The sequence below is a fragment of the Chelonoidis abingdonii genome, chromosome 10 (genome assembly GCF_003597395.2).
Source record: "Chelonoidis abingdonii isolate Lonesome George chromosome 10, CheloAbing_2.0, whole genome shotgun sequence".
NCBI lineage: Eukaryota > Metazoa > Chordata > Testudines > Testudinidae > Chelonoidis > Chelonoidis abingdonii.
The window spans coordinates 73,252,563-73,277,215 of NC_133778.1; the positions used below are offsets into that span (position 1 = coordinate 73,252,563).

The 24,653-nt window shown below is 40.8% G+C and overlaps 2 protein-coding genes across 7 annotated transcripts in view; both read right to left on the minus strand.

Annotated features, from left to right (window-relative positions):
• The window catches only part of EPB41L5 (erythrocyte membrane protein band 4.1 like 5), a 90,762-nt gene extending 85,307 nt beyond the window's left edge, over positions 1 to 5,455 (minus strand). Inside the window, exons 1-2 of one of the 6 annotated variants that reach the window (XM_075070309.1) lie at positions 5,369 to 5,455; positions 1,169 to 1,353 (exon numbers count right to left, since the gene is read on the minus strand). In XM_075070309.1, coding sequence (XP_074926410.1) covers positions 1,169 to 1,348 — 180 coding nt within the window. In that variant the 5' untranslated portion in view covers positions 1,349 to 1,353; positions 5,369 to 5,455. Of the gene's footprint in view, positions 1 to 1,168; positions 1,354 to 4,203; positions 4,462 to 5,368 lie in introns of those variants that run through there. The other 5 variants (XM_075070311.1, XM_075070308.1, XM_075070310.1 and 2 more) reach the window with 5 other exon arrangements.
• A 9,459-nt stretch (positions 5,456 to 14,914) lies between these two features.
• The window catches only part of PTPN4 (protein tyrosine phosphatase non-receptor type 4), a 204,525-nt gene continuing 194,786 nt past the window's right edge, over positions 14,915 to 24,653 (minus strand). Inside the window, 1 exon segment of the mRNA XM_032795835.2 lies at positions 14,915 to 23,985. Coding sequence (XP_032651726.1) covers positions 23,899 to 23,985 — 87 coding nt within the window. The 3' untranslated portion in view covers positions 14,915 to 23,898.

Here is a 24,653-nt window from a genome sequence, read left to right on the forward strand (position 1 = left end):
ACTGAAAAATACTATTTCTTTCGTTCATCATTTTTACAGTGCAAATATTTGTAATCAAAATAATATTAAGTAAGCACTGTACACTTTGTATTGTGTTGTAACTGAAATCAATATATCTGAAAATGTTGAAAAACATCCAAAAATGTTTAATACATTTCAACTGGTATTTTATTAACAGCGCAGTTAAAATCATGATTGTGATTAATTTTTTGAGTTAACCACGTGAGTTAACTTTGATTAATTGACAGCCCTAATTTTAACACATTCTTGAACAGTTAATTATGAGAAAAAATCCATTTGCTTTAAGACAGAACATACGGAGCAACCATTCTCAGCATCCACTTTAGCCTCAGAACAACTCCCCCAGAAGTCAACAGCTCTCATGATCTAGCTATATGTTAAGAGAGCTGCAGTGAGCCACAGCTTCTCAATACTGGGCTGGTCAAACTCAAACAAGCCAACACTGACATAGCTATAAACTAAAGAGAGGTGAGTGGCAGCAGTCACCATTGTCAGTCCTGTTGGCAAACAAGCACTCACAAATGATCTTCAGCTCTTTAGGCTGCCTGGTATTCTTAAAAAGACATCACACACAATCAAATATATTATTTAAGGTTCTTTATGCAAGCTTAACAGAGAAGTCAGCATTCGGATTTTTAAGGATGTGAACTTTCAATAGTCTGATACATGCCAACAGTGATCTGTCTACATATATAACAAGTAGAAAGCTGCTGAATGAAACGGTTGCAGAATTTCAGAAACCATCCTCATTTCCCTGAGCATCACTCCCATTAGTTGAGTTACACCAAGGGGTTTAACTTCTCCCTCAATGTACATGCACAGGACTGAAAAGGAAATATGAATCACCCCAAATGCTGCTAAACATCTTTTCATCTAAGCTAGACTTACCTCAGTATGCCACTACACACTAGCACAGTGAAAAACATTCAATATTTACAGCACGATACCTTTATGAACATGTTAACTGACAGCACTGACTAACCACTACATTATCCTTTCAGCACCTATTTATAATCAGAGGCTAATAGATCTGGGTGGGTTGCTATGACAAACAAGCATATCTTTATCCAGCTCATAGAAAATAAAGAGCTCAATCTGACTGATGCAAGTCAATAGTGTTCAAAAAGCAGCTGTCTCTCTCTCATACCGGTAAGTCCACACTGACATCAGTTCCATCCAGCAACGATACTCGACAAGTGATTATGGATTTTGCATCTCCAGCCGCAGGGATGTGGGTTGCAGCTCTTTGGGCCTCTCTTAGCCGCTCCTTCTCCACATGCTTGCGCATAGACCGACGCCCCAGAGTTCGTCGAAAGAAACGTAACATCTTTGCTGTGGAGTCCCAAGACAAAGAAAGGACAGATGTTAACGTTTCAAGAAAGTGAAAGAACCTAAGATAGCAGTTAATGAAGCCTGCGATTTTCCAGAGGGCCTAAGGGAATTAGGGACTCAAAGTCAATTGAATTGTTTAGGGATCTGAGTGCTTAACTCCTTTCAGCTCCTTAAAAAATCCCAATTATAAGCCTTCGTGAAACACTGAATGGGATTCAGGGATTGGTTCCCAGCACCATACTAAGACAACTCAGGTGCTTAAAGTAACGTATTTTAGGAAGATCCAATGACTCCTTACTCAGATCTCACACAGTTAACAGTGAGCTTATACCCATGGCAGGCAAACTCCTCCATGTCCCTAAATTAGTTCGTTACGCTTTCTCCCAGGCTACTTTCCTGAATGATATGCTCCTCTTTTCATATGGAACAAGTTACAAACAGTTCTTCATAAGACTCTTTGGATTTTGCACAAAATCCAATTTATAAACAAATCAACCGATTTTTACCCATTTACTCCCTTTCAGTCACAGAAAAGCTGATTTAGGTGGATGAGTGCCTGTGTCTTTTGAGCTGGCAACCCTACCCAGGCTGCAAGTTCCTATCTCAACTACAAATACAATCCCATCAGGGACTCTGGTCACAACAGTCCCCTAAGTTAGTTCCAAGCTTGGGCCTCCATCCTGTAGGCTGATCTGCATAGATGGAAGCCTGTACCTTAGCACAGGCCCGCTAACTTCAATTATACTCTATGCAGAGATTCAATAGTTTGGAACCAGGGAACCTAAAAGCTGATCCAGTTTGTAGTATGATCTGGACCTTAAACACACGAAAGGTGTAAGCTGGTTATTAAACACAGATAATAGCCAGTCTACATTACAAAGTGAAAACATGTTTGTAACCAGTTCATGTGATGCCTCCTCTGCAGCCAGGTTCCATAGTATTTGTAATGCACAGGAGGCCCAGAACTCTGCTACTGGGAAGGTTAGACACTCCAAGCGAGTGGTTTAAACTGTGCTATGACAAGCACGAGGAAATTTGTGCCTTGCATGAATCACACTTGAGTCAAAACAAGCTGGTTCCCTGTAAGTTTCAACCTTAATCACAACACAAAAGGAAAAAAACACCACATGTATCTTCCGTCTTCTGTCTGGACTTGCCTACCACATGCTCTCACAGCGCAAATCAGAAATTCCTGTAAGGTTAACTAAGACCAATAGCAAGAGACTTAAGAACAAAAAATTACAAATATGACTTCCGTCATAAACCCACAATAATATCCACCCATTCATAATATAATCTAGTAACATCTGCTACCATTCATAAGGTCTGTTTTATTGAAACCAGTAGACTAGAAGGATGAGGCCTATGTATCATTTAATTAAAAAGAAAAATATATGGTTTAAAGGGATAGAATCAGAAAACCTAACTAAGAAGCCGTACAGAAAATGGCAAGCTGAACATCAATTCATTTCTGTCTCCTGCCCCAACCCTGTCTCCCCCCTACCCTAAAAAAAGAGTAGCAGAATTTACAGATACCCACTGCAGTTTAGTATTTAAACAGGACTGTGGGAAGCCACATGCTGTTCACAGACACATCCTACAGGTTGCTTGCAAGGAGCTGCTGAGCAGCTCAGGCTTCCCCTTGCCCTCCCGCACAATACTCATGCTTGGCAAATCCGCCCAGAAAAGAGCAACTGAAGAAGAAGATACACACAAAACAAAAAAACAGTGCACAAAACTTTTTTGTCTCACAATCTGGACTGTTCCAGGAATTGTTAGCTTTAACAGATCCCTGTGTAGGGCAGCTGCCTACAAAAAATAGTTCTGTTGCTTAGAAAACAAATACATATCGCTTCTTACCCTATCTGGTGTCCATGAAAATACCATTCAAGCACCTTTAAACAACACTTGAACCGGTTAAAACTAGAGAATGAATAATCACGAATAACACACGCAATAAAACTACAAAAAAGCATGTGGCCTGCCTGGATTTTCAGAGGAGAAAGTAGATGCACTTATGCCCCTTATACAGCGGATAGTCACAGACATTTCTAGGTCCACCCAAGAGTTTCAATACACACACAAAAAAACCCAGGGCAGCGGGCTGAGTTTGGGACACTGCCCCCTGCTTACGCTGTGGGGCTAGAAATTGCAATGTAGACATCGGGCCTTGAGCTGGGTCCGGGGCACCAGCCTGAATTCAAACATCTGCTCTGCTATTTCTAGCCCTGCAGCAGGAGCCAGGAGCTCCGAGACTCACTATCACAGGAGATCTGGGGGTTTTTTGGCTGTGTAGACACCTAGCGTCACACCTCGGTGGAAATGGGATTGTTACCTCCCTCCCTTGGCTGCACAGTGAAAGCGAGTCCCAGAGGGGGGTGAGGGAAGAGGTCTTGACTGCACGGACCAGGGTGAACAGTATCTTCTATGGGGTGAGCGGTTCTGAGCCGCCTTCGTGCTCCCCCCTCTGTGTACCGAGACTCTCCCCGCGCCTGCAGTGCAGTCAGGCGGGCAGGGCCAGGCTAAGCGGCCCTGACCCAACCAGCCGAGACCGAGGCAGACCCGCTTCCCCTGCTCCCAGGACGGGCCGAGCCGGGAGGGGAACACCTGTCTCGGCCCCTTCGGGGGGGCCCTTCGCGCAGCGACCAGAGGCAGAGCCGCGACCAGGGCACAACTCGCGCGAGGTGGGGGGTGCCCACGAGGCTGGAGTCCCCGTACAACGGGGGAGGGGCTCGCCCCCACACTACACCACGCGGGGTTTGCCCTGACAGACGCCCCCCCCCTCAGCCTGCCGGGGCCGGTGGGGACCCCCGGCTCAGGGGCCTCTCGGCAGCTCCCCTCTCCTCTCACCTGCTGTCCCGCTCCGGAGCGGAGGCGGCCCCGGCTCCTGCAGTGGGAAGCGGCCCCGGCGGCGGCTCAGGATCGGAGGGCGGAGACTGGGGTGGTTTCAGGGGCGGACCTAGAACCGGCCGGCGGGCCAAAAATGGCCGCTCGGCACCGGGAGGACCCTGCCCTGCCCCGCCTCCCCTTAAAGGTACTGTGCCGCCCGCCCGAGGGGGTTCGTTCCCCTTAAAGGGGCAGTGCCACCCGCCAGCGAGCCTACACGGGGCCACCTCCCCTTAAAGGGGCACAGCCACCCGCCAGCGAGCCTACAAGGGGCCACCTCCCCTTAAAGGGGCAGTGCCACCCGCCAGCGAGCCTACAAGGGACCACCTCCCCTTAAAGGGGTAGTGCCACCCGCCAGCGAGCCTACACGGGGCCACCTCTCCTTAAAGGGGCACAGCCACCCGCCAGCGAGCCTACAAGGGACCACCTCCCCTTAAAGGGGCAGTGCCACCCGCCAGCGAGCCTACACGGGGCCACCTCCCCTTAAAGGGGCAGAGCCACCCGCCAGCGAGCCTACACGGGGCCATCTCCCCTTAAAGGGGCAGTGCCACTCTCTAGAGAGCCTACACGGGGCCACCTCCCCTTAAAGGGGCAGTGCCACTCTCTAGAGAGCCTACACGGTGGTTCTGGTGCCCTCCGAGCAGGACAGTGCCACCAGCCCGAGTCACCACAGAGAGGCAGGAGCAGTTCCAGTAGGGCTGAGGAGGGAGACTGGAGAAGCAGGGCAAACTCCCTTTTAAGTGAAGGACCCCTCCCCTTTGGGCCACGCTCGCAACCAAAGTCTGAGAGCTGAAGGTGCTCCCCCTACTTTAGACTCTTGTTAACTCTGAAGCCTAATTAGGACACTTTTACAGCTGACATGTCATGGAAACTCCCCAGTGCACCTTCCACATCTCTCCCCACCCCTCCAGCCCCGCCCTGGTGGCAATGATAGTGAAACTCACCACTGTTCCTACCCCTCTGACTAGCAAAGGCACAGGAGCAGCCTGAACAAAGTTCTGTAGGCTCAGTTAAACAGTGATTACAGGAGTGACAGTATGCAGCACTGCCAACCTCAGCCATTCAAAAACTATGAGTCAGGCTCCAATAACCATGAGATTTTAAAAAAGGAAAGAATGTTTTAACTTACCTTCTGCTTCTTGAGTCTTTTAAGATTCACTCCAGTCACATGTTCAAGATTTTTCCCCCTCTGCCCTGAGGTTTAGACACTTAGTTTAAAGAAAATAAAATAAAGCTGAGATTCTCACGTATTTATGTCTCTCAGAAGATAGCAACATTGATAGGGGGATGGGTGCAGCACATTTTCCCTTCTCCCCCTATCTAGGTAAGCAGTCCTCCCTCCTCCTCTCCTGCTCTCATGACAGCACCTCCTCCAGTTCAAACGACTTTAAACACTGGCTAACCATTTTAGGAAAGACTTACAGTGACCCACGTTTGAGGATAAGATTATGTCACAGAGGTCACGGAAGTCACAGATTCTGTGAATTTCAATGACCTCTGTGACATTTTCTGCTTCAGCAGATTTCAAGGAGCACTCAGAGCTGTCAGCCACCATGGGCAACCGGGGTGGGGGGGAACCTAGAGCTCTGAGCCACTGTGGGGGGCAAGGGGACCTCAGGGCTCCAAGCCACCATGGGAGGACTGCAGAGCTCTGAGCTGCCTCAGTGGTGGGCGCTGAACTCCCTCCTCTCTTCTCTCCCTCTACCCCCGCACAGACGTCAGTCATCCCCATCATGCCATGGGCTTCCGTGAATTTTCATTTATTGCCTGCGACCTGTCTGTGACTTTCACTAAAAATAGCCATGACAAAATCTTAATCTTACCTATGTGGAATGCAGCAAAGTATAGGGAAAATACCCTTCCCATCCCACCTGACCCCTCTACTTTCCTCTCATTAAAGGAGTGATGCCATTTGTGGAGGATAATCAGCACCCAAAAGAGCAACATTCCTCACATCAGAGGAAGAGGGGCCTCTGTTCTCCCTTAAGAACCCAATATCACTAAAGGTCATGGTGTACAATGGGCCACAGATCCTAATAAAAGGCTGCTGACCATAAGCAGGGAGTTTAGAGTATGAACAGTTATGAGCCGATTGATTTATAAGTGCAGTGTCAGTCATATGTTGGCTATGGAGAGATTTACTGATAAAAAAGGTCTGTCCTGAGTCCGGTACTATTTTCATTAATGCCTTGGATAATGGAGTAGAGAGTATGCTTATAACGTTGGTGGATGACATGAAACTAGGAGGGGTTGCAAGTGCTTTGGAGGCCAGGATTATAATTCAAAATGACCCTAATAAATTGGAGAAGTGGTCTGAAATCAGCAAAATGAAATTCAACAAAGACAAGTGCAAAATACTGCACTTAGGTAGGAAAAAATCCAATACACAAATACAAAATGAGAATAACTGGCTAGGCACTACTACTGCAAAAAGCATCTGGACCACAAATTAAATATGAGAGAACACTGTGATGCGGTTTCAAAAAAGCTAATATTCTGGGATGGATTAACAGGAATGCCATGTGTAGGACATGGGAGGATACTGGTGAGGCTGGAGAACTGTGTCCAGTTTTGGGCACTACGCTTTAGGAAAGAAGTATGACAAGTAATCAGCTTAATCTGCAGCAAGGGGGATTAAAATAGATATTAGGAAAAAATGTCTAACTATGAGATAGTTCAGTTCTGGTGTATGTTTCCAAGGGAGGCTATGGAATCTCCATCATTGGAGGTTTTTAGAGGTTCTCAAACTTCATTGCATTGTGACCCCCCTCTGACAACACAAATTACTACATGACCCCAGGATGGGGGGACAGAAGGTATATTCTCCATTTATGCTCTACATAAGGACACAAACATTCTAACTGTTAGCCAACGTATTATGCATATGCATCAGTATGTATTACACACACATTATGTAACGTATGAATGTTGGGTAATCCTGCTAATTGTATACTGTGAACTGGGAACCAGAAAGTGCTCAGAATAAAATCCCTTTCCTCTGTACTCACTGGAAGACACCATGGGAAGTCGATCTAAGTATGTCAACTTCAGCTACTGAAGTTATTTAACTTAGATCGATCACCCACCCGAGTGTAGACCAGGCCTCTGTCTGTGTATAACAAAAGAGAACTTTTAATAAAAGGGACAAGGAACCAAGCATTAGTTTGGGAAAAGACCAAAACCACGTTCAAAAGCATGTAGCCATAAGCAAAACCCAGACCACACAGTGCCTGTGCCTCAGTTTCCCACCTTGTGGTAGGAAGGTCCAATGAACAAATGTCCCTTTAACACATCACTCTATAAAATGAGAAAAAAAATTCACAGTAAGCAAGAACAGGCAGGAAACTGTAGAACGGCAGACACCAAATGCTCCATCTGAAGCATCAGGTAGTTAAAAAGGAACTGAGTGGCAGCATAGAATCATAGAATATCAGGGTTGGAAGGGACCTCAAGAGATCATCTAGTCTAATCCCCTGCTCAAAGCAAAACCAACACCAACTAAATCTCCAAATGGTCCCCTCAAGGATTGAACTCACAACCTTGGGTTTAGCAGGCCAATGCTTGAACCACTGAGCTATCCCCTCCCTATATGCCCTCATATGGGAGCACAAATTGCTGCTCTGTGAAGGCATGGACTGATGGATACTGTTTTATAGTCTTCATCAAAAGTTCACAGGCACTGCACATCTTTCAGTGGACCATTCATAAGGACATGCACGCCAAGAAGAACAGGAGAATTCTAACCTGAGAGCCATTTAGGTACCACGCCTTGAGCCGGAAAGTGTTCAGGCTGAGGTGACAAATGTTTCCCGAGTCCTGAAGGAGGCAGCTGGGAGTCAGCAAGAGATTGCTGGCCTGCCAAGAGGAGAGGCAAGGCAGATATGGAAATCACACCTGTCTCGGCGAGGTTGGCGCAATCAAGATTATTGTAGTTTTGTCCCATCTGATTTTGTTGAGGATTAGTTGCATTGGAGAGAAGGCATACAGGAGACACTTTATCCAGGAAAGGAAAAAAGGCATCCCCAAGGGAATGGCGCCTGATGTGTCCCTTAAGCAGAATTTTGCACATTTCTCATGGCAGTGGTGGCCAAAAGGTTTATGTACAGAAAACCCCGAGTAAGGAATATCTATGTGTCTGTGGATGTGCTGAGATCCCAACTCATGATCCAGAGTGAATTGTCTGTGGAGGGCATCAGTTATGGTGTTTTGAAGACCAGGCAAATAAACTGTTCAGCTTCACAGAGTTCAAAGCAGAAGGGGCCACCAGATCATCTAGTCTGATCTCCTGTAGATCACAGGCCACCATCACCACACAGTACTCCTCTGCTAAACCCATCTGAAATTGAACCAAAGTATTTCAGCCCCCAAGGAAACTAGATTTTTATGTGCCACAGAGAATAGGAGGGCCCTGCAATGGTAGGGAAATGATTAAACAATATATATCCAGATATACCTTGACAAGTGACCAATACCCATATGCTGCTGAGGAAGGCAAAAAAAAACTCTAAAAAACAAGTTCACTGCCAATCTGACCCCACATTATGACGATCAGTTAGATCTTGAGCATGTAAACAAGAACCAGCCAACCAAGCACCTGAGAGAATATTTGGTGCCATGTCACAGCCCTGACCCATCCCATCTAATGTCCCATGTCCTGTTGTGGCCATCCCCCATGCTTCAGAGAAAAGAGATTAAAAACAAAAACAAAACCACCATACACTGGCAGGAGGGAAAATCATTTCCTAACTCCTGCTAGTGGCGAGCTGAAACTCGGAAGCATAAGCTTTTAGGACTGTAAGACATAAACCAGAAGTGGGCCCAAGGGCGGCTGAGCCCTGCCTGCTACCATCACAAACAACCCAGTCATACAACCTTCTTCTAATTTCCATCCTGAATTTGTTCATGGCCAGTTTATATCCATTTGTTCTTGCGCCAACATTGTCCTTCAGCTGAAAGAGCTCATCATCCTTCCTGATGTATTTATAAACAGCAATCATACCCCTTCTCAGCCTTTTTTTTTTTTTTTTGCTACTAAACAAACCTAGTTCTTCCAGTCTCCTAAGAAAGGCCCTCCATTCCCCGATCATCCTAGTAGCTCTTCTTTGCACCTTTTCCAGTTTAAATTAATCTTTTTTTAAACATAGGTGACCTGAATTGAACATAGTATTCCAAATTAGGTTTTACCAGTGCCTTATACAATGGCAATAATACTTCTTTATCTCGAAGGGAAATGCATCACCTGATACATCCTAGAATCACATCTGTCTTTTACTCGGACAAATCACATTGGTGGCTCATAGTCATCTTGTGATCAACCCACACACCCAAGTCTCTCTCCTCTGTCACTTCCAACTGATGAGTCCCCAGTTTGTAGCAGAAATTCTTAAGATTAGACTCTGGGAAATTATCCAGTTCCCCTGATTAGAGTGCATTAAGCTCTAAGTTTTTCTTGCACCTCAGATATGGCAATTTCCATGTCTAGGCATTTATTTCCATCACCCCTTTTGCTTTCATACACATGTTCCATGTGATCATCCTTAGTGAACACCGAGGAAAAGTATTCATTTAGTTTTTGGGCGATACCTAGATTATCTTTCATTTTCTTCCCATCCACACTGCACAGTGGCCCAACCTCATCCTTCTTTATTTTCTCTTTATCTCTCTTTTAAAAACTCTCTTATTTATTTTAATTTCCTTGGCAAGAGCTAATTCAGCTCGACTTTTAGCAATTCTCACTTTATTCCTAACCTATTTTCTAACCTCCACAAGGTAGCTTTCTTTGTGATCAATCCCGTTTTCCATTTCCTATATTATTCACTCAGCTGGACCTGGAGCCTTTCCCTACAAGTTTTTCCTCTTGCTTGGGATGCAAACTTCAGATAGTTTTTGTATAATCGAATAAAGAAATTCCAAGCAACTTCCACACTTAAGTCTTTGTGCTCTTCAGTACAGCTGACTTCTTTAACCAATTCCCTTAATTTCCCCAAGCCTGCCCTTTTGAAATACAAAACCATAGTTGATGACCTGGCTTTGATTATCCTTCCACTTAATTTAATCAGTCAGTCCAAGGTAATTTCCTACAATTATCTATTCTGTGATGTCCTTACTACTTACCAAAACCTAGTCTAAAATTGTATCACCTCTTGTTGATTCAGTGATAATCTGCTGTGGTGGGCTTCTCACCAGTTCCATACATCACCTGTCTTTGAGCTGAGGAAATGGGATCTCATTCCCCCTTGTCGATTTATGTAGTACGTAGCAGGCACTATCGTCATCCATTATACAGACGGCCTGACCTATCATGGGAAGGAAGTGCTGGCAAACTTATCTTACAGCTCTGCGTTCCAGAATGTTGATATGAAGGGCAGAATCCTGGGCAGACCATCTACCCTGGATAAGTGTAGTACTGTAAATAGGCTCCCCACCTTAGGAGGGATGCGTGCAAAACTATCGTGACAGTGGGAGGGAGGGGTTGAAGAGAACTGCTAAGCACACCTTGTCTAGATTCTTTCACCAGTTGAGGGAAACAGGTACATGGCTGGGGATGGAGAGCAACTTGTTCAGAGTGTCTCTGTTGGGGGCATAAACTCTTTCTGAGCGAGTTTTGGGAACAAAGCAGTGGTAAGTGGGTTTATAGTGTGACAAAGGTACACATTGCCACATGCTTGAGAAGTAAATGAGTAAATACTCTGAGGGCAGTAGATAGTCCGAAAGGGAGGATTCGATACTGGTAAGTGGTCCTGACTTACAACAAAGCATAGGAATATCTTGTGACAGGTATATTGTGACATCAAAGCATGTGCCTTGAAGGTGAAGTAGTCCTCTGGATCCAGAGATGGAATGATAGCTACGATGTTACCATCTTGAACCTCTGCACTCTGACAAAGGTATTCAGCACTTTGAAATCTAGTATTGGCCTCCATCCACCCTTGTTTTTTGGGGACCAGAAAGTACTTGGAATAAAATCCCTTTCCTCTGTACACACTGGGAACTGATTTCACATCTCCTGTGTGGATGAGGGAGAAAACCTCTCATCTCTGGAGAGGTTTGTGAGATGGATCCCTGAAAAGGGATGGGGGAGTATGGTGTGAAAATGGATGGAATCACCCAATGTTATAACCTCAAAGATCATCTGTCAGAGGTAATCTGCTCCTATGTGTTGCAGAAATGGGAGAGATGATCCCCGAAAGGTGGAGGGAGGATGGGGAAGGATGGCGCAGCATCAGATCCAGGTCATGGGGTGCCTGAGGCTCTCAACTAAGGCATCAACATGAATGCTTTGTAGATGATGTCTGCTGTGTCAAATCCAGGGGCAATGGTTGCAATAGTTTGCTCTCTGCATTCTGAATTTCTTTTTAAGTGACTCCAACAACCTCTGGTACCTGGGAAACTGAGCTGACCAGGATTTATGAGCCGGCTGAGACTGACTAAACCTTCTCTTGTTTGCAGGCCTATCTACGCCTAGTGGTCACCCTGGAATCCTTCAGAGAACGCAGGGACTCATCTGTGGACTTACTGAATAATTTAAGCCCACCAAAGGGGAGGTTCTCTGTGGTGTTTTGGATTTCAGCAGAGTGCTGCAACCATGAGATTTAATGCATGACCACAGCTGTGGAGATGGAGTGTCAACTGCATTGAAAGAAGCTTGTAAATCTGTCCTCGCTAGAAGCTGTCCCTCTGCAATGAGGGCATAAAATTGCTCCCTATGCTTTTGAGGGAGATGTTAAATAAATTAACAATTGAACAGTTAATGCAGTTGTCCTTTTGCAAGAATCGCCTGGTGAACAGCAATTCTGAATTGCAGGGTGGCAGGTGAGTAACTTTTATGTCCATAGAGATCAAGGGACCAAAAGTCCTTATCAAACTGTGTAACCTTGGAACGGTATTGCCTGTTGCATTTGTTTACTGAATCCATGACCAAGGAGTTAGGGGTTGGATGGGAAAATAAAAATTCTGAGTCCTTAGCCAGAACATAACTTTTATCTGCTCTCTTGGCTGTTGGGGGAGGGGGAACAGTGGCAGGAGTCTGCCAAATTGTCTTGGCAGGTTCTAACACCATCTCATTTAGAGAAAGGGCCACCTGTGCTGAAGATGGTACATGAAGAACCATCAAGAACTTATGCAGAGTCTCTTGGACTTCTAACAGTTTTTGAAGAGTGTCCGCTGCCCTTTTCATCAATTTCTGAAATTATTTGACATAATCTAACAGTAGAAGGAAGGGATATAATCACTTCATTCAGAGAGGATGATGAAATATTCATCTGAGGAGAAGTCTTGTTTCTTGCTCCTCTTGCAATGGAAACTGCTGTGGGGGAACAGAGAGGATCTGGGAGTGCTGTCCATGGCATTCCCTGAGAGCACTAGGTACTGTGGAAAACTGTTGGCAGTATACAGCCCAAGGGTACCAATATGGCCAGTGGGAGGATGTTCATAAGGAAGTGGAGGAGGAATTAAGGATTGGTCATACCAAGGAGGTTGCTGAGGACAGGATCGCACAAGCCTTGAAGTACCCATTGATGGCGCAAGTTCAGGAGAATTTGATCTAGAGAAGGATTGCAAGTGCCACACTTCAATGGGATGTGAGGAGAGGTGGTTGTTGCTGACCAAGAAGGCCAGAGATCAGGAGATGCAGTTCTTGAATCCTGGGATCTTAGACATACTAATCACCTCAAACAGAGGTACCAGAAAGCTTCCCCCCTGCCCCCTTGACTCCTAAAAACGACACTTAACTATAAGAAACGATCTAAAAACTGTTTATAAATAATTACAGTTAGACACAGAAGAAGTTATGCCAGCGCTGTGGATACTGAAGAAGTTTCATCTCAGACCACAGGTGGTAGAAAAGAAAGAGAGAGGTGGTTGGTCTACACTGCCCAGTATGCCTTTGATCTAGAGCATGAGGAGGAGGGGGTGCAGGGACAGGCCAACAGACACTGCTAGCAAGAATCTTCTGGTCTTAGGTGCATGGAACACATATGCACCCACAATGGAATATACATAGGAACCATCACCCAAAACAAAGTTCTTCTGTTGAGTTGTCTTCATGTCTGTTGCTAGAAAAGTGTATAAAGTTGCAAACCAATCTCTGATGAGAGACAGTGTCTTATTAATACCAATTAGGATAGGTTTTTGGGCATGTCTCTCTGGAGACAAGGAGCTAGAGGCTAGGACAGAAGGGTACTTCGGTGGTAACCTGAGAAACAAAGCAAGCACAAGAGGAAGCTTAGATTGAGGTTTGTATTTTGTTATTTAAGCAATGAAGGCAAATTCCAGAAAGGGGATGCGTTCTGGATGCTAATTTAGTTTATCCTTTCTGTACTGAGTGTAAGGGATGTCTGCCTGCTCACAGTATACTATCAGGAAATACATGCACATTTTGAAAACTTGTACTGGAGGAAAAGGGTAAACCGAATACATTTAGAAACTAATCAACTTCACTTTTCTTTGCAGTTCGAAGATCATAAGTGCAGAGCAGTTGATGCATCATCTTTGCAAAAACACAATGCTTTCAGCTCACTTACTAGTGGACAGGTGTACACACCACACAACTGCCACTGTTATTTGCACCCACTGGTATGCCATCTCTCACAGAAGACAACGATTAAAGCATTATGGACAATGACCTCCTACCACCAGGACCCATTCAGTCGCTCCCAAGACTGAACGCCTTTCTACCTAATCCCTCTCACAATGTCCATTCTCCATCACCACTGACAATGCTACTGTTCTTATCTTCCAGTCTTGTAACATCAGTGACATCTAAATTCTCTTCTCTCCCATATCCAGCATCTTGCTAACTCATGACACTTATTACTCTCACATATAATTAAAATCTGCCTTCCTCACTATATTCAATGCTCAAACCCTTTGTCCATGAGTTCAGCTGCAATTACTCTTCCTCCTATCCAGCCTTCTCACTCATCTCTCCCTAGTCATTTAAACAAAATATTGCCATTTAAAATTATCTCTTGCCACACCCCACTTCACTGAATGCCTTCAGCAGTGTTTCTTTTACTACATCAGATCCAACTTCAACTTCCCTACATCCATCTCAATGTGCTACAGTGCTGTTCTCATTTTTCCCTAGTCCATTCTCCTGCTCAGAAGACTCCTCGGAGTCCTTTTCTGTTATAGATCCTTTCATCTTTTTCACTTGCTCTTGGCTTTGCACCTTCATTCGTATCGACCAATTTGCCTTGAACATTCTCCTAATTTTTGTCCACTTCATCACAGACTTCTATCAGGAACGGCCATTCTTCCCATCAATAATCTCTACACCCACCCAAATTTTGTCTATCAGGCTGTAAGCTCGATAGAGCACTGACTGTTTTATTCTGAAAAATGCAATCTTTTACAGAAATGTATATAAAGGATTAATAATGGCAGAGGTGTGGTTCTCTCTAGTGTAAAGCTGAGGTACACTGTCAGGAAAACATGGAAGAAACTTGTGCCTTCACAGCTAATAACCTACTTGTTCTATAAACAGAAAACTTCACTCGTTAATTTAGCATCTTTTACTAGCATTCAGTTCACACACACAAAAACCCTCACCTACAGTAAAGCAGAACTGTAGTCATAGTAATACTGTATAATGTTAAAAACCACAGAGTTTATGCAGGAATGGCATGACAAACCCATGTGTACAGCAGAAAAAAAAATCTCCCAAAAATTAAACTTTAAATTACTAAAGCAAATCTTTATTTTGCAATTAAACAATTAAACTATATATTTTTTAAGTTTGTACCTAAACAACGATTTGCCAATTGAAATTAAATATATCCACAAAATATGTATAACAGCATTTATTTCACATAATAGAATGAAATTGTTCTTAAGACTAAAACAAGACTTCTTAAATGTTAACTAGCATATTTCTCTTGGGAGCTGCTGGTATTCTGTAGAATGTTAGTGTATCATATTAACGGCAAGAACTTTTATTTTACCAGAATGAGGACACATAATGCTCTTTAAAGTATACAGTAGCTGCAGTGACAAGAGCTGAATTTCTTTTCACATTGTCCAGTGTTGACCAAATTCAAGTTTATTATTCAACTGAGCAACCTAGACGATGTGTTTTCTGAATAGGTTTATCTGATGAGCAACTGTACAAATTCATAGGCAAAAATCTACTTATGGGAAGAGCATATTTTAACATTAACAGAAAGATTTTAGAGAATTGGGCTAAACAGCAATGCAGCTATTCAGCCTTGGGGGATGATCTACTTACACATTCATAGTCAATCGCTGAGCACTATGGAACCCAATTGAAATCGGACATATGCAAAGCTGCAGCAGAAAATGCAAACGTATTACCCATAAGTGACTTGCAAACAAATACTGCCACCAATGATTGTGAATATGATCCAGACAAGATTTCCCCACTATGTATTTTCACATATACTATAGCACCTGTTACAGAAAAACACACAAGAATAGTTTTGCCAAACTCACTAGTTAAAACTAGATCACTGATAAGTGAACTACCTGAAATAAAGTTACATCTACATAATAGGAAATTAAAGTCTAGTTTCTCTTATTCGTTAAGATGATGTTATGGATTGTTACTGTGGAGCCCTAATATACTGAGATCATTGCACTGGACGAGTTTTGGATATATTCTAATTAATAAACAGAGAACAAAACAGCTTAATGTAAACTGTGTTAATCTCTTCACTCATGTTTCAAGAATTTGCCTAGGAGTAACGGGGTTACAACTTTTTAAAAACTTACTGTTGTGCATTATCTACTTATCTTTAGTTATCGAAACTCAAAATAAGTTACAACACAAGTACAAAAATGAATTACCTGATTTTCAGGTTATTTACCTAATGTTAAAATAATGCTAAGCAGAAATACTTACAGTAAACATAGCTAGCTGAGAGAACACAGAGATGAATTCAAGAGTACCCTGCAGTTTATGTTTGCACCTTGTTTTTAGTACCAGACTTTAAATTATTATAACACAGTAGAACGGATACTAAAAATTGTCAAGACTTGTTATTTGATAGTGTCAGGGACACATAAGTAAGCCAAAACTGGTTAGAAAACTGTAAAGCATTTGTACCAGGGTGCCATCCAAATCAACTCTGTACAGAAATCAGTTAAGCATCTCTCTCCAAGTCCATTACAATTTATTTTGTCCAATAGTGAAGTCAGCAGTAAAAGCATGTGATAAAGTGCTATTTGAAATTTAAGAAACTTAGGAAAAAAGGACCTTAAAATACTAAAACTTGCTAAATATGAAATAATGCAACAAACAAAAGTTGTCAGCCAAGGTCTGTGAAGCAAGAACTAACGCTGAGGAATACACAGAAGATGTATTTTGGTTATTTTGTGTTCTTTCAACATCTAGCCCAAAAAAGCAAATAACCAGAACATTTGATTTGAAGGTGATGAAGCATCAACATATCCACAAATAATGTTTTAAAAGAACGCAATGATTCATTACTCTCTAATTTCTCTCAGCTCAGATCACGAGTGAAATTCACCAACCTGAAAAGGGTCAGCTTAAGGCCTATGCACCCATTAAATCCTATGTTGGAAAAGTCCTCTGAAGTGGTGTATGCATCTGTGGCAACTCTGCATAGGGGTGAATCTGACATGTTTTATCTAACTAGTCACCTCTCCTCTGCAGACTGATAACCCAACAATTTCAGCTTTGGTTTGTAACCTTAGTGCGACAATAGATAGGACAAAATAAGTTTATTAAAGCAAATAAATCACTTTCCTCTCCTAGCACCTTCCCTATCACCATTAATATACTTTTCTTTGCAATTTCAACAAATGAAATGAGATGTTCCTTTACACAGTGGATATGTTTATTGAATTTTGGCATTGGACCCCAGCAATGACCTACAGCAGGGGTCGGCAACCTTTCAAAAGTGGGGTGTCGAGTTTTCATTTATTCACTCTGATTTAAAGTTTTGCGTGCCAGTAATACATTTTAGCGGTTTTAGAAGGTCTCTTTCTATAAGTCTATAATATATAACTAAACTATTGTTATATGTAAAGTAAATAAGGTTTTTCAAATGTTTAAGAAGCTTCATTTAAAATTAAATTAAAATGAAGAGCCCCCCTGGACTGATGGCCAGGACCCTGCAGTGTGTCATGGAAAATCAGCTCACGTGCCGCCTTTGGCACGCGTGCCATAGGTTGCCTACCCTGATTTACAGCATGTGCAATGGAAAAAAAATAAAAGCACTCCTCTATTGTTTAAAAAGGTTATTTTAAAAGAATGGTTTTAAGTGTTTAAAAGGAAAGTTGGGTACAGGAATTAGCAAGCCACAGATAAGCCGACATTGCTGTTCTGATGCAGTATAATGCATAGCAAATCAGAGACCTGGAATTTGTGATGCATGTGAAATTATGTTTGTCACCGGCGACTAAGTTTTGAGTAAACCAAATTTGAATGTGAGACCAGAATCCTCCCCAGACCAAGACATGGGGCACCTGCAGAGCAGGTCTGCCGGCTCTCCTACAACTCATGGGCTGGATTTCCTACTCTCTGCCTGGAGGTTTGTGGATGTTGGAGCTATACAGTTTGCTGACTTACAGCCCACGCCCTTGCAATTTCCCTTCACCACAGACCACCTCCCATGCCTCATACATACGGTAATAGCTGGAATAGCATGCAATTCTGCTTCACCGCATGCAGGGGGCTGTGGCATCTTCATGCATGACTATTTTCTGTTTCCCTGCATGTTGGAACTGCAGCAGTTCAGCTTTCCTTTGGGTTCTGCAAAGTTATCTGCTGACTTTCCATGGGAAGGTGCCAGGTGCATGGTTCCACAGCAGACCTTCTCTTGGTCTCTTCAATTGCTTTTTGAATGTTTTGATGATAGAGGATGGCAGAATGACTAAGAGGTTATCCTAAAAAAATGCTGTTGCAGAAGGAGACATGTAAATTACAGTAATTTCAAACTGTAATTTGTGGAAACTGGGAAGAAACATGACCTAGTGCTAACTGTAGTTGGCTGAATAATCAAGACTTTTGTTACTAGTGACTGGGGTAGAATATTTTGGAATAAAGAGCATAAAAGTAGTTAAGTTTTATTGCTTAAGAATATTGTATTATTTGAACACCAAATACCTCCAAATGCAGTATAACTGAGTGCTGATAAAACACATTTAGCTGGCTCACATAAAGTTACTTCTCAGAGTGATTGGCTGACATCTGTATATGCTTCATAAAAAGTTACCTGTATATTACTTCATATTTAGCAAAAAAACAAAAAACCATGCTCCTTCCCCCCAAATACTCAAAAAATTCAAGAGCCCCAAATTTCTGCATTTAAAAGAAAACCCTTCAGCAAAGATACTTAAAATAATAAATGGCAGTTGCAGTTTTCAATCATGAAGCCAAAAAGAAACAAACAAAAAATCTGTAACATTATACATTGGCACAAACTGTCATAATATTGCTGTTATTTACAACAAAAGCCACTTAATTTAAAAAAAACGCATTAGTATCATGGAAGTGTTACAATTTTTTTTTTTTTACATTTTTTTCCTTTTCTTCCCCATCCACCCCAATTTTTATTTTAAACAAATGGTATGAAAATAATTATCCATAAAATCCCACAGTCATAACACTAAACACGCATAGGTCACTATGTCTGAAAGATACATTCATGTTTTGTACAGCATGAAACAGTTTTTTTTTTCTTTTGAGGCTAATACAGATCTTCATAACCCAAAGTAAAATATTTAGCAGTTTTGACTTTTTTCAGCCATAGAAAAATATTTTTAAGGCCATTTATACCACAATAGATAGAAACATTATTTTTTTTAACTAATGCTTTATGGTGTAAATAAGGCTTTGGTGCTTTTCAATGCTACTCAACAAAGTCTTAATTATCACCATTTATGTGCCTTTAGGGAAGCTTAAAACAACCTAACACTTGTCTATAAACTCGTATCCCTAATTTCAGCTAATATACTGATACTTTAGATTTTTTTTTCACTGCAGCTGATTACACTAGATCAGTTCAAGTCAATGGAGATGAAGATTTCTAAGAACTCTTATGTTCTTGTCTCTATTTGAAATCAATACAAAAGGACAGTAAATAATATACTCCACTCAGTTGTGGTATAAATGGGTCTTGCAAACTCAATCTGCTTTGGCAACCTTACATAAGAATATTTAAATATGTAAAATATCAGTAGTATACAATGTTGCTATAAATTCTCCATTCCTCCTTTCCCTCAGTAAGAGTATGAAAAGGGGCAATGCCATTATTTTCACTTACAACTTGGCTATGAACATAAAATATCTTAATACAATAGATGTATATTTTAAAATTTAATTTTTTAGACATTAAGTGCTTAGTTAAATTAGTTGGGGCTGTCGATTAAATGCAGTTAACTCGCGATTAACTAAAAAAATTAACTGATTAAAAAAATTAAATGTGATTAATTGCACTGTTAAACAATAGAATAATACATTTCAATTGGCAAATATTTTTGGATTTTTTCTACATTTTCAAATATATTGATTTCTATTACAACACAGAATACAAAGTGTATAGTGCTCAGTTTATATTATTTTTATTACAAATATTTGCACTGTAAAAATAATAAAAGAAATACTATTTTTAATTCCCCTCATACAAGTACTGCAGTGCAATCTCTTTACTGTGAAAGTGTAACTTACAAATGTAATTTTTGTTACATAACTACACTTAAAAACAAAACAATGTAAAATTCTATAGCCTAGAAGTCCACTCAGTCCTACCTCTCGTTCAGCCAATTGCTAAGACAAACAAGTTTGTTTACAAGAGATACTGCTGACTGCTTCTTATTTGCGTCACCTGAATTTGAGCACAGATGTTGGCATGGCACTTTTATAGCCGGAGTTGCAAGGTATTTACATGCCAGATATGCTAAACATTCATAAGCCTCTTCATACTTCGGCCACCATTCTAGAGAACATGCTTCCATGCTGATGATACTTGTTAAAAAGAAGTGTGTGACTGAACTGCTTGGGGGAGAATTGTATGTCTCCTGTTCTCTTTTACCCACATTCTGCCATGTATTTCATGTCATAGCAGTCTTGGATAATGACCCAGCACGTTAGTTTTAAGAACACACAAAGAAGGTACCAATGTGAGATTTCTAAGGATAGATACAGAACTCAACCCAAGATTTAAGAAGCTGAAGTGCCTTCCAAAATCTGAGAGGGATGAGGTGTGGAGAATTCTTTCAGCTATCTTAAAAGGGTAACACTCAGATGCAGAAACTATCCAAACCTGAACCATCAAAAAAGAAAATCAACCTTCTGCTGGTGGCATCTGAATCAGATGATGAAAATGAACATGCATCGGTCTGCTCTGCTTTGGATCGTTATTGAGCAGAACCCGCCAACATGAACACATCTTCTAGCTGAAGCATGAAGGGACATATGAATCTTTAGCGCATCTGGCACGTAAATATCTTGCGATGCTGGGTACAACAGTGCCATATGGAAACCTGTTCTCACTTTCAGGTGACACTGTAAACAAGACATGGGCACCATTACCTCCTGCAAATTGTAACCAAACTTGTTTGGCTGAGCGACTGGCTGAAGTAGGACCGAGTGAACTTGTAGGTTCTAGAGTTTTACATTGTTTTGTTTTTGAACGCAGTTATGTTTTATACATAATTCTACATTTGTAAGTTCAACTCTCATTATAAAGAGATTGCAGTACGGTACTTATATTAGGTTGAAATAAAAAATAAATATAAAATGAGCACTGTACACTTTGTAGTCTGTGTTGTAATTGAAATAAATATATTTGAAAATGTAGAAAACATCCAATAATATTTAAATAAATGTATTCTGTTAGTGTTTAAGAGTGCATTTAATTGTGCAATTAATTTTTTTAATCGCTTGACAGCCCTAGAAATTTGCCTTCGAGCTAGCCAATATTATGGCTCAAAGTGCTGTCACGTGGAAGTCAAAGCTTGAAAACTTTCCAAAGTACTACAGTACAGTATAACAATTTTGTTGCAGACAGTTTAAAACAAAATTAAGATTAAAGCCAGTTTATTATTTTTATCTCTCTCTAATCCAGAGAAAAAGTATTTCTTTTAGATGGCCGTCAAAATAGGAACAGTTACTTTTAGCTTAATATCTAAAGGTGTTTTTACCATTTATGCTCAGTAGGTGTGAGATAATATCCTGTGATCTTTCACGTTCTATTGACTAGAAATGGACTACCAAGGAGCGATGGATTTTTTCAACACTTCCATGTAAAACGTCTTTATATCATCATCCCAGGTGTCAAAATAAAAAACATACCCCTAATCTCTTTTTGTTACGTGAGTGATGTAAAACTAAAGTCTCTGAAACTGCACCAAAAGGCTCCAATCCTACAAGGTGCTGAGTCCCTCCTGAGGTACTGAGCACCTAGCAGGATTACACCAACTATGGCAGATAAAGATGTCAATCCTACAGACTGGAGAATATAAGCTGAAGTGAGATGGTTCTTGGCAGCCCATTCTGATTAATAAAGCCTCAATTTAAATTTGAGTAAAATTACTACCTTTCCCTATCAATTTCTCTAAGAAGCAAGCCATGTTGTCAGTTACCTGGCAGTAGCAATCAGCTTACACTGAACTTTTAAATAAGATTAACCAGTTCATGGGGGATAATATTGACTCGAAAGTCAACTCTAGAAATAAACATAGCAGAATTTCTTTGTAAATAAGGACTACAGCCCATCTAATATTAATTATGTTCTTCTTATTTCTAAAAAATATTTAAAACTCTATATCTCTTCTATTTGGCATCACGGTTTTTGATGTTTACAAATTCAACCAGGACTTCAACTGATCTGAATTCACTTTCACTTTTTCTTAAGTATTTTATAACTGTCATCTCTTCTAAATGCCCACAGAAGAGAGTATATTATATAGAAGAATTTTACAGTATTTAAACTTTCTCAGTCTAGAACTTTCTCTCTTTTAATTCTACACTTTATATAGCTTATTAATAAAACTGAACGGATAATAATTTTCAGGAAATCAATAAAACAACAAACCTTTTAAATATTGGCACGTAAAGTTAGGTTTCTGAAGGGTAGCCAAAAAAGTGACTGAACCCCTACTTACTGTATTTCAAGCTCGATACCTTGCTTATCAGTTGGTTTCTCCCAAACTGGAAAAAATATTGAAAAGGGACAAAATATACATATGCTTACAATGAGCTCAGATACTGTATCAAACAGGCAGACAAACTACTCATTACAAATATGCTAATAACTTAAATAAGAAACAACACACACAAAATGGAACAATTTAATTTTATACAAGGATAACAGAAAAAAATGACAGGGGTCATCAAGAGAGTAAAATAAAGTTTTGGGACAATTTGACAGTGTTTTATTCCTTACTTTAATAATAATAATGATAATAATAATTAAAAAGTTCAGTACGAACATGGCTTGAAATCAATGGATGAAGACTTAGAAAAATAACTGATTAGCAGATAATGGAAAGGAATTAATCACACTTGATGGTAAGTTTAACCTTCAATATCAGTGGTATTAAAAAGTTATAATCTAATTAAATGAGAGAGATTTTTGCAATGGTAGGGTAAAATGAGTTCTAACAACCTACTGGCTTTTCATTATCAGCTACTAATAAGTTACCAATTGGAAGGAATGTGTCAGATTTTCCATATGATTTCACAGCAGCAAACAATGCTCACACATTAAGTAGGTGTGATTTGCTACCCACAGTAGCATGCAGGTATTTTTATAAGGAAAAAGGGAATGGTATTCTGTGACCCTTTGCAGTACCATATTCAAAGCACCAAGGGCCATGTATTAAAATATAAACCCATTAAAATAAATGACAGAATAATACCTTCCTCATAGGGTCATATGAGTGCCTTTTCATTAGACATACTTGGTAAGTCTCAAGGCACTTAAGGGGTTAAGACGCAATGCATGCAATAGTTTCCATTACATAATGTTAAGTCACATGATTTGGAATTCACCAGTGTTATGACACAGAAATCAATTGTGCCATTAGTTCAAAGAAATGTTGTTTATATTTTACAAGGTGCTGGTAAGTGGACATTATGCAGCTACTGCTGGGTTAACACAGATTCCAGCTTTTCTCTAACCACCAGCTGGTCTCTAATAGGGGTGAAGAGCAAAGTGTGCTGCATCAGTAGGCAGTGTCTATCTAATATTGGCAATATTGCTGATGTTTTTAAAAACAAAAGTGAGGATCTGTACACTGTAAATAAATCTAGCACAGGAAGAGACCATGGCTTAGTGTAGATTTTTGTTTTGTTTTTAAAAGACACAGTTGTATACCAGAGTCAAATAATTCCAAGCCTTGTTTGTAGCAATTCGACCGGAAGGGGAGTATATGGCACTACAATGAGATATCATAAGTTACCTTGAACACACTCAGTTCATTCAATTTATGGTTTGTTCGGAGCAAAGCATGAAAATAATAAAGTCTTCAAACACATGTAAGTAATAGAGTTTTAGAGACTGATTTTTGTTTCAACATAAAGTGCAACAGTGCTGAAGTTTTCAAAGTCCTTTGTCAATTCTTCATTGTTCTCCGACACCATTTCCTGCAATCAGAGTTATGGCACAATGAATGCTGCCAGTTTATTACAGAGGACAGGATACTTCAATATGGATCCTAGCCCTTTTGTTCTTATTTATGCAGTGATGTCTTTAAAGGTTTAACAAATCCTTCTTCATACACCTTCAAAATAGCTTCACAAACAAATCTGTATTGACTCTGAAAAGAAAGTTGATTAAGTTAATTGAAAAAGAAATATAACTTATATGATTAAGATAGAGATAGAAAAGGACTCTCAGGTCACCCATCCTATCTTGAAAGGGCAGAATTGTGCCTCATCAAAAGCAGCAGTTTGGTAATTGTACCTTTATTGAGGAGTAGGGACTAACTCCAACCCCATGGATTAACAGTCTTAGGTTTTTCTACCTCTAACAGGTTAAGAAATAGCGTACCAGAACTACCTTGCCTTTTCCCCTTTCCATTAATTTTGACATATGAGTTGCTCATATCTCACAAACTTCTAGAATGAGAAACCAGTGCTTTATGTCATCAAAAGCTTGAATCCCGGCTTCTTAATTTCTAAAGCATTCTATTTTCCACTCCAGCAGTTCTTGAGATATGAATTACTAAAACCATGTCTCAACTAAACAAAAAAAAGCAACCATAAAATACAGCCACTATCTTGCAAAGTGCCACAGATATAAATGATTGCTGTATAACAATAGTATTTCTACCTTTCCAATGGCTAAATCAGTTTTATATAGCCCTGGTTAATGAACAGATGATAGATCTTAAACAAATGCCTGTCACATGGATTTAGAATGTTAATTATTTATTGTATCATTACATGTGCATCGGCATTGAAATATTTACATAGATTAGTATAA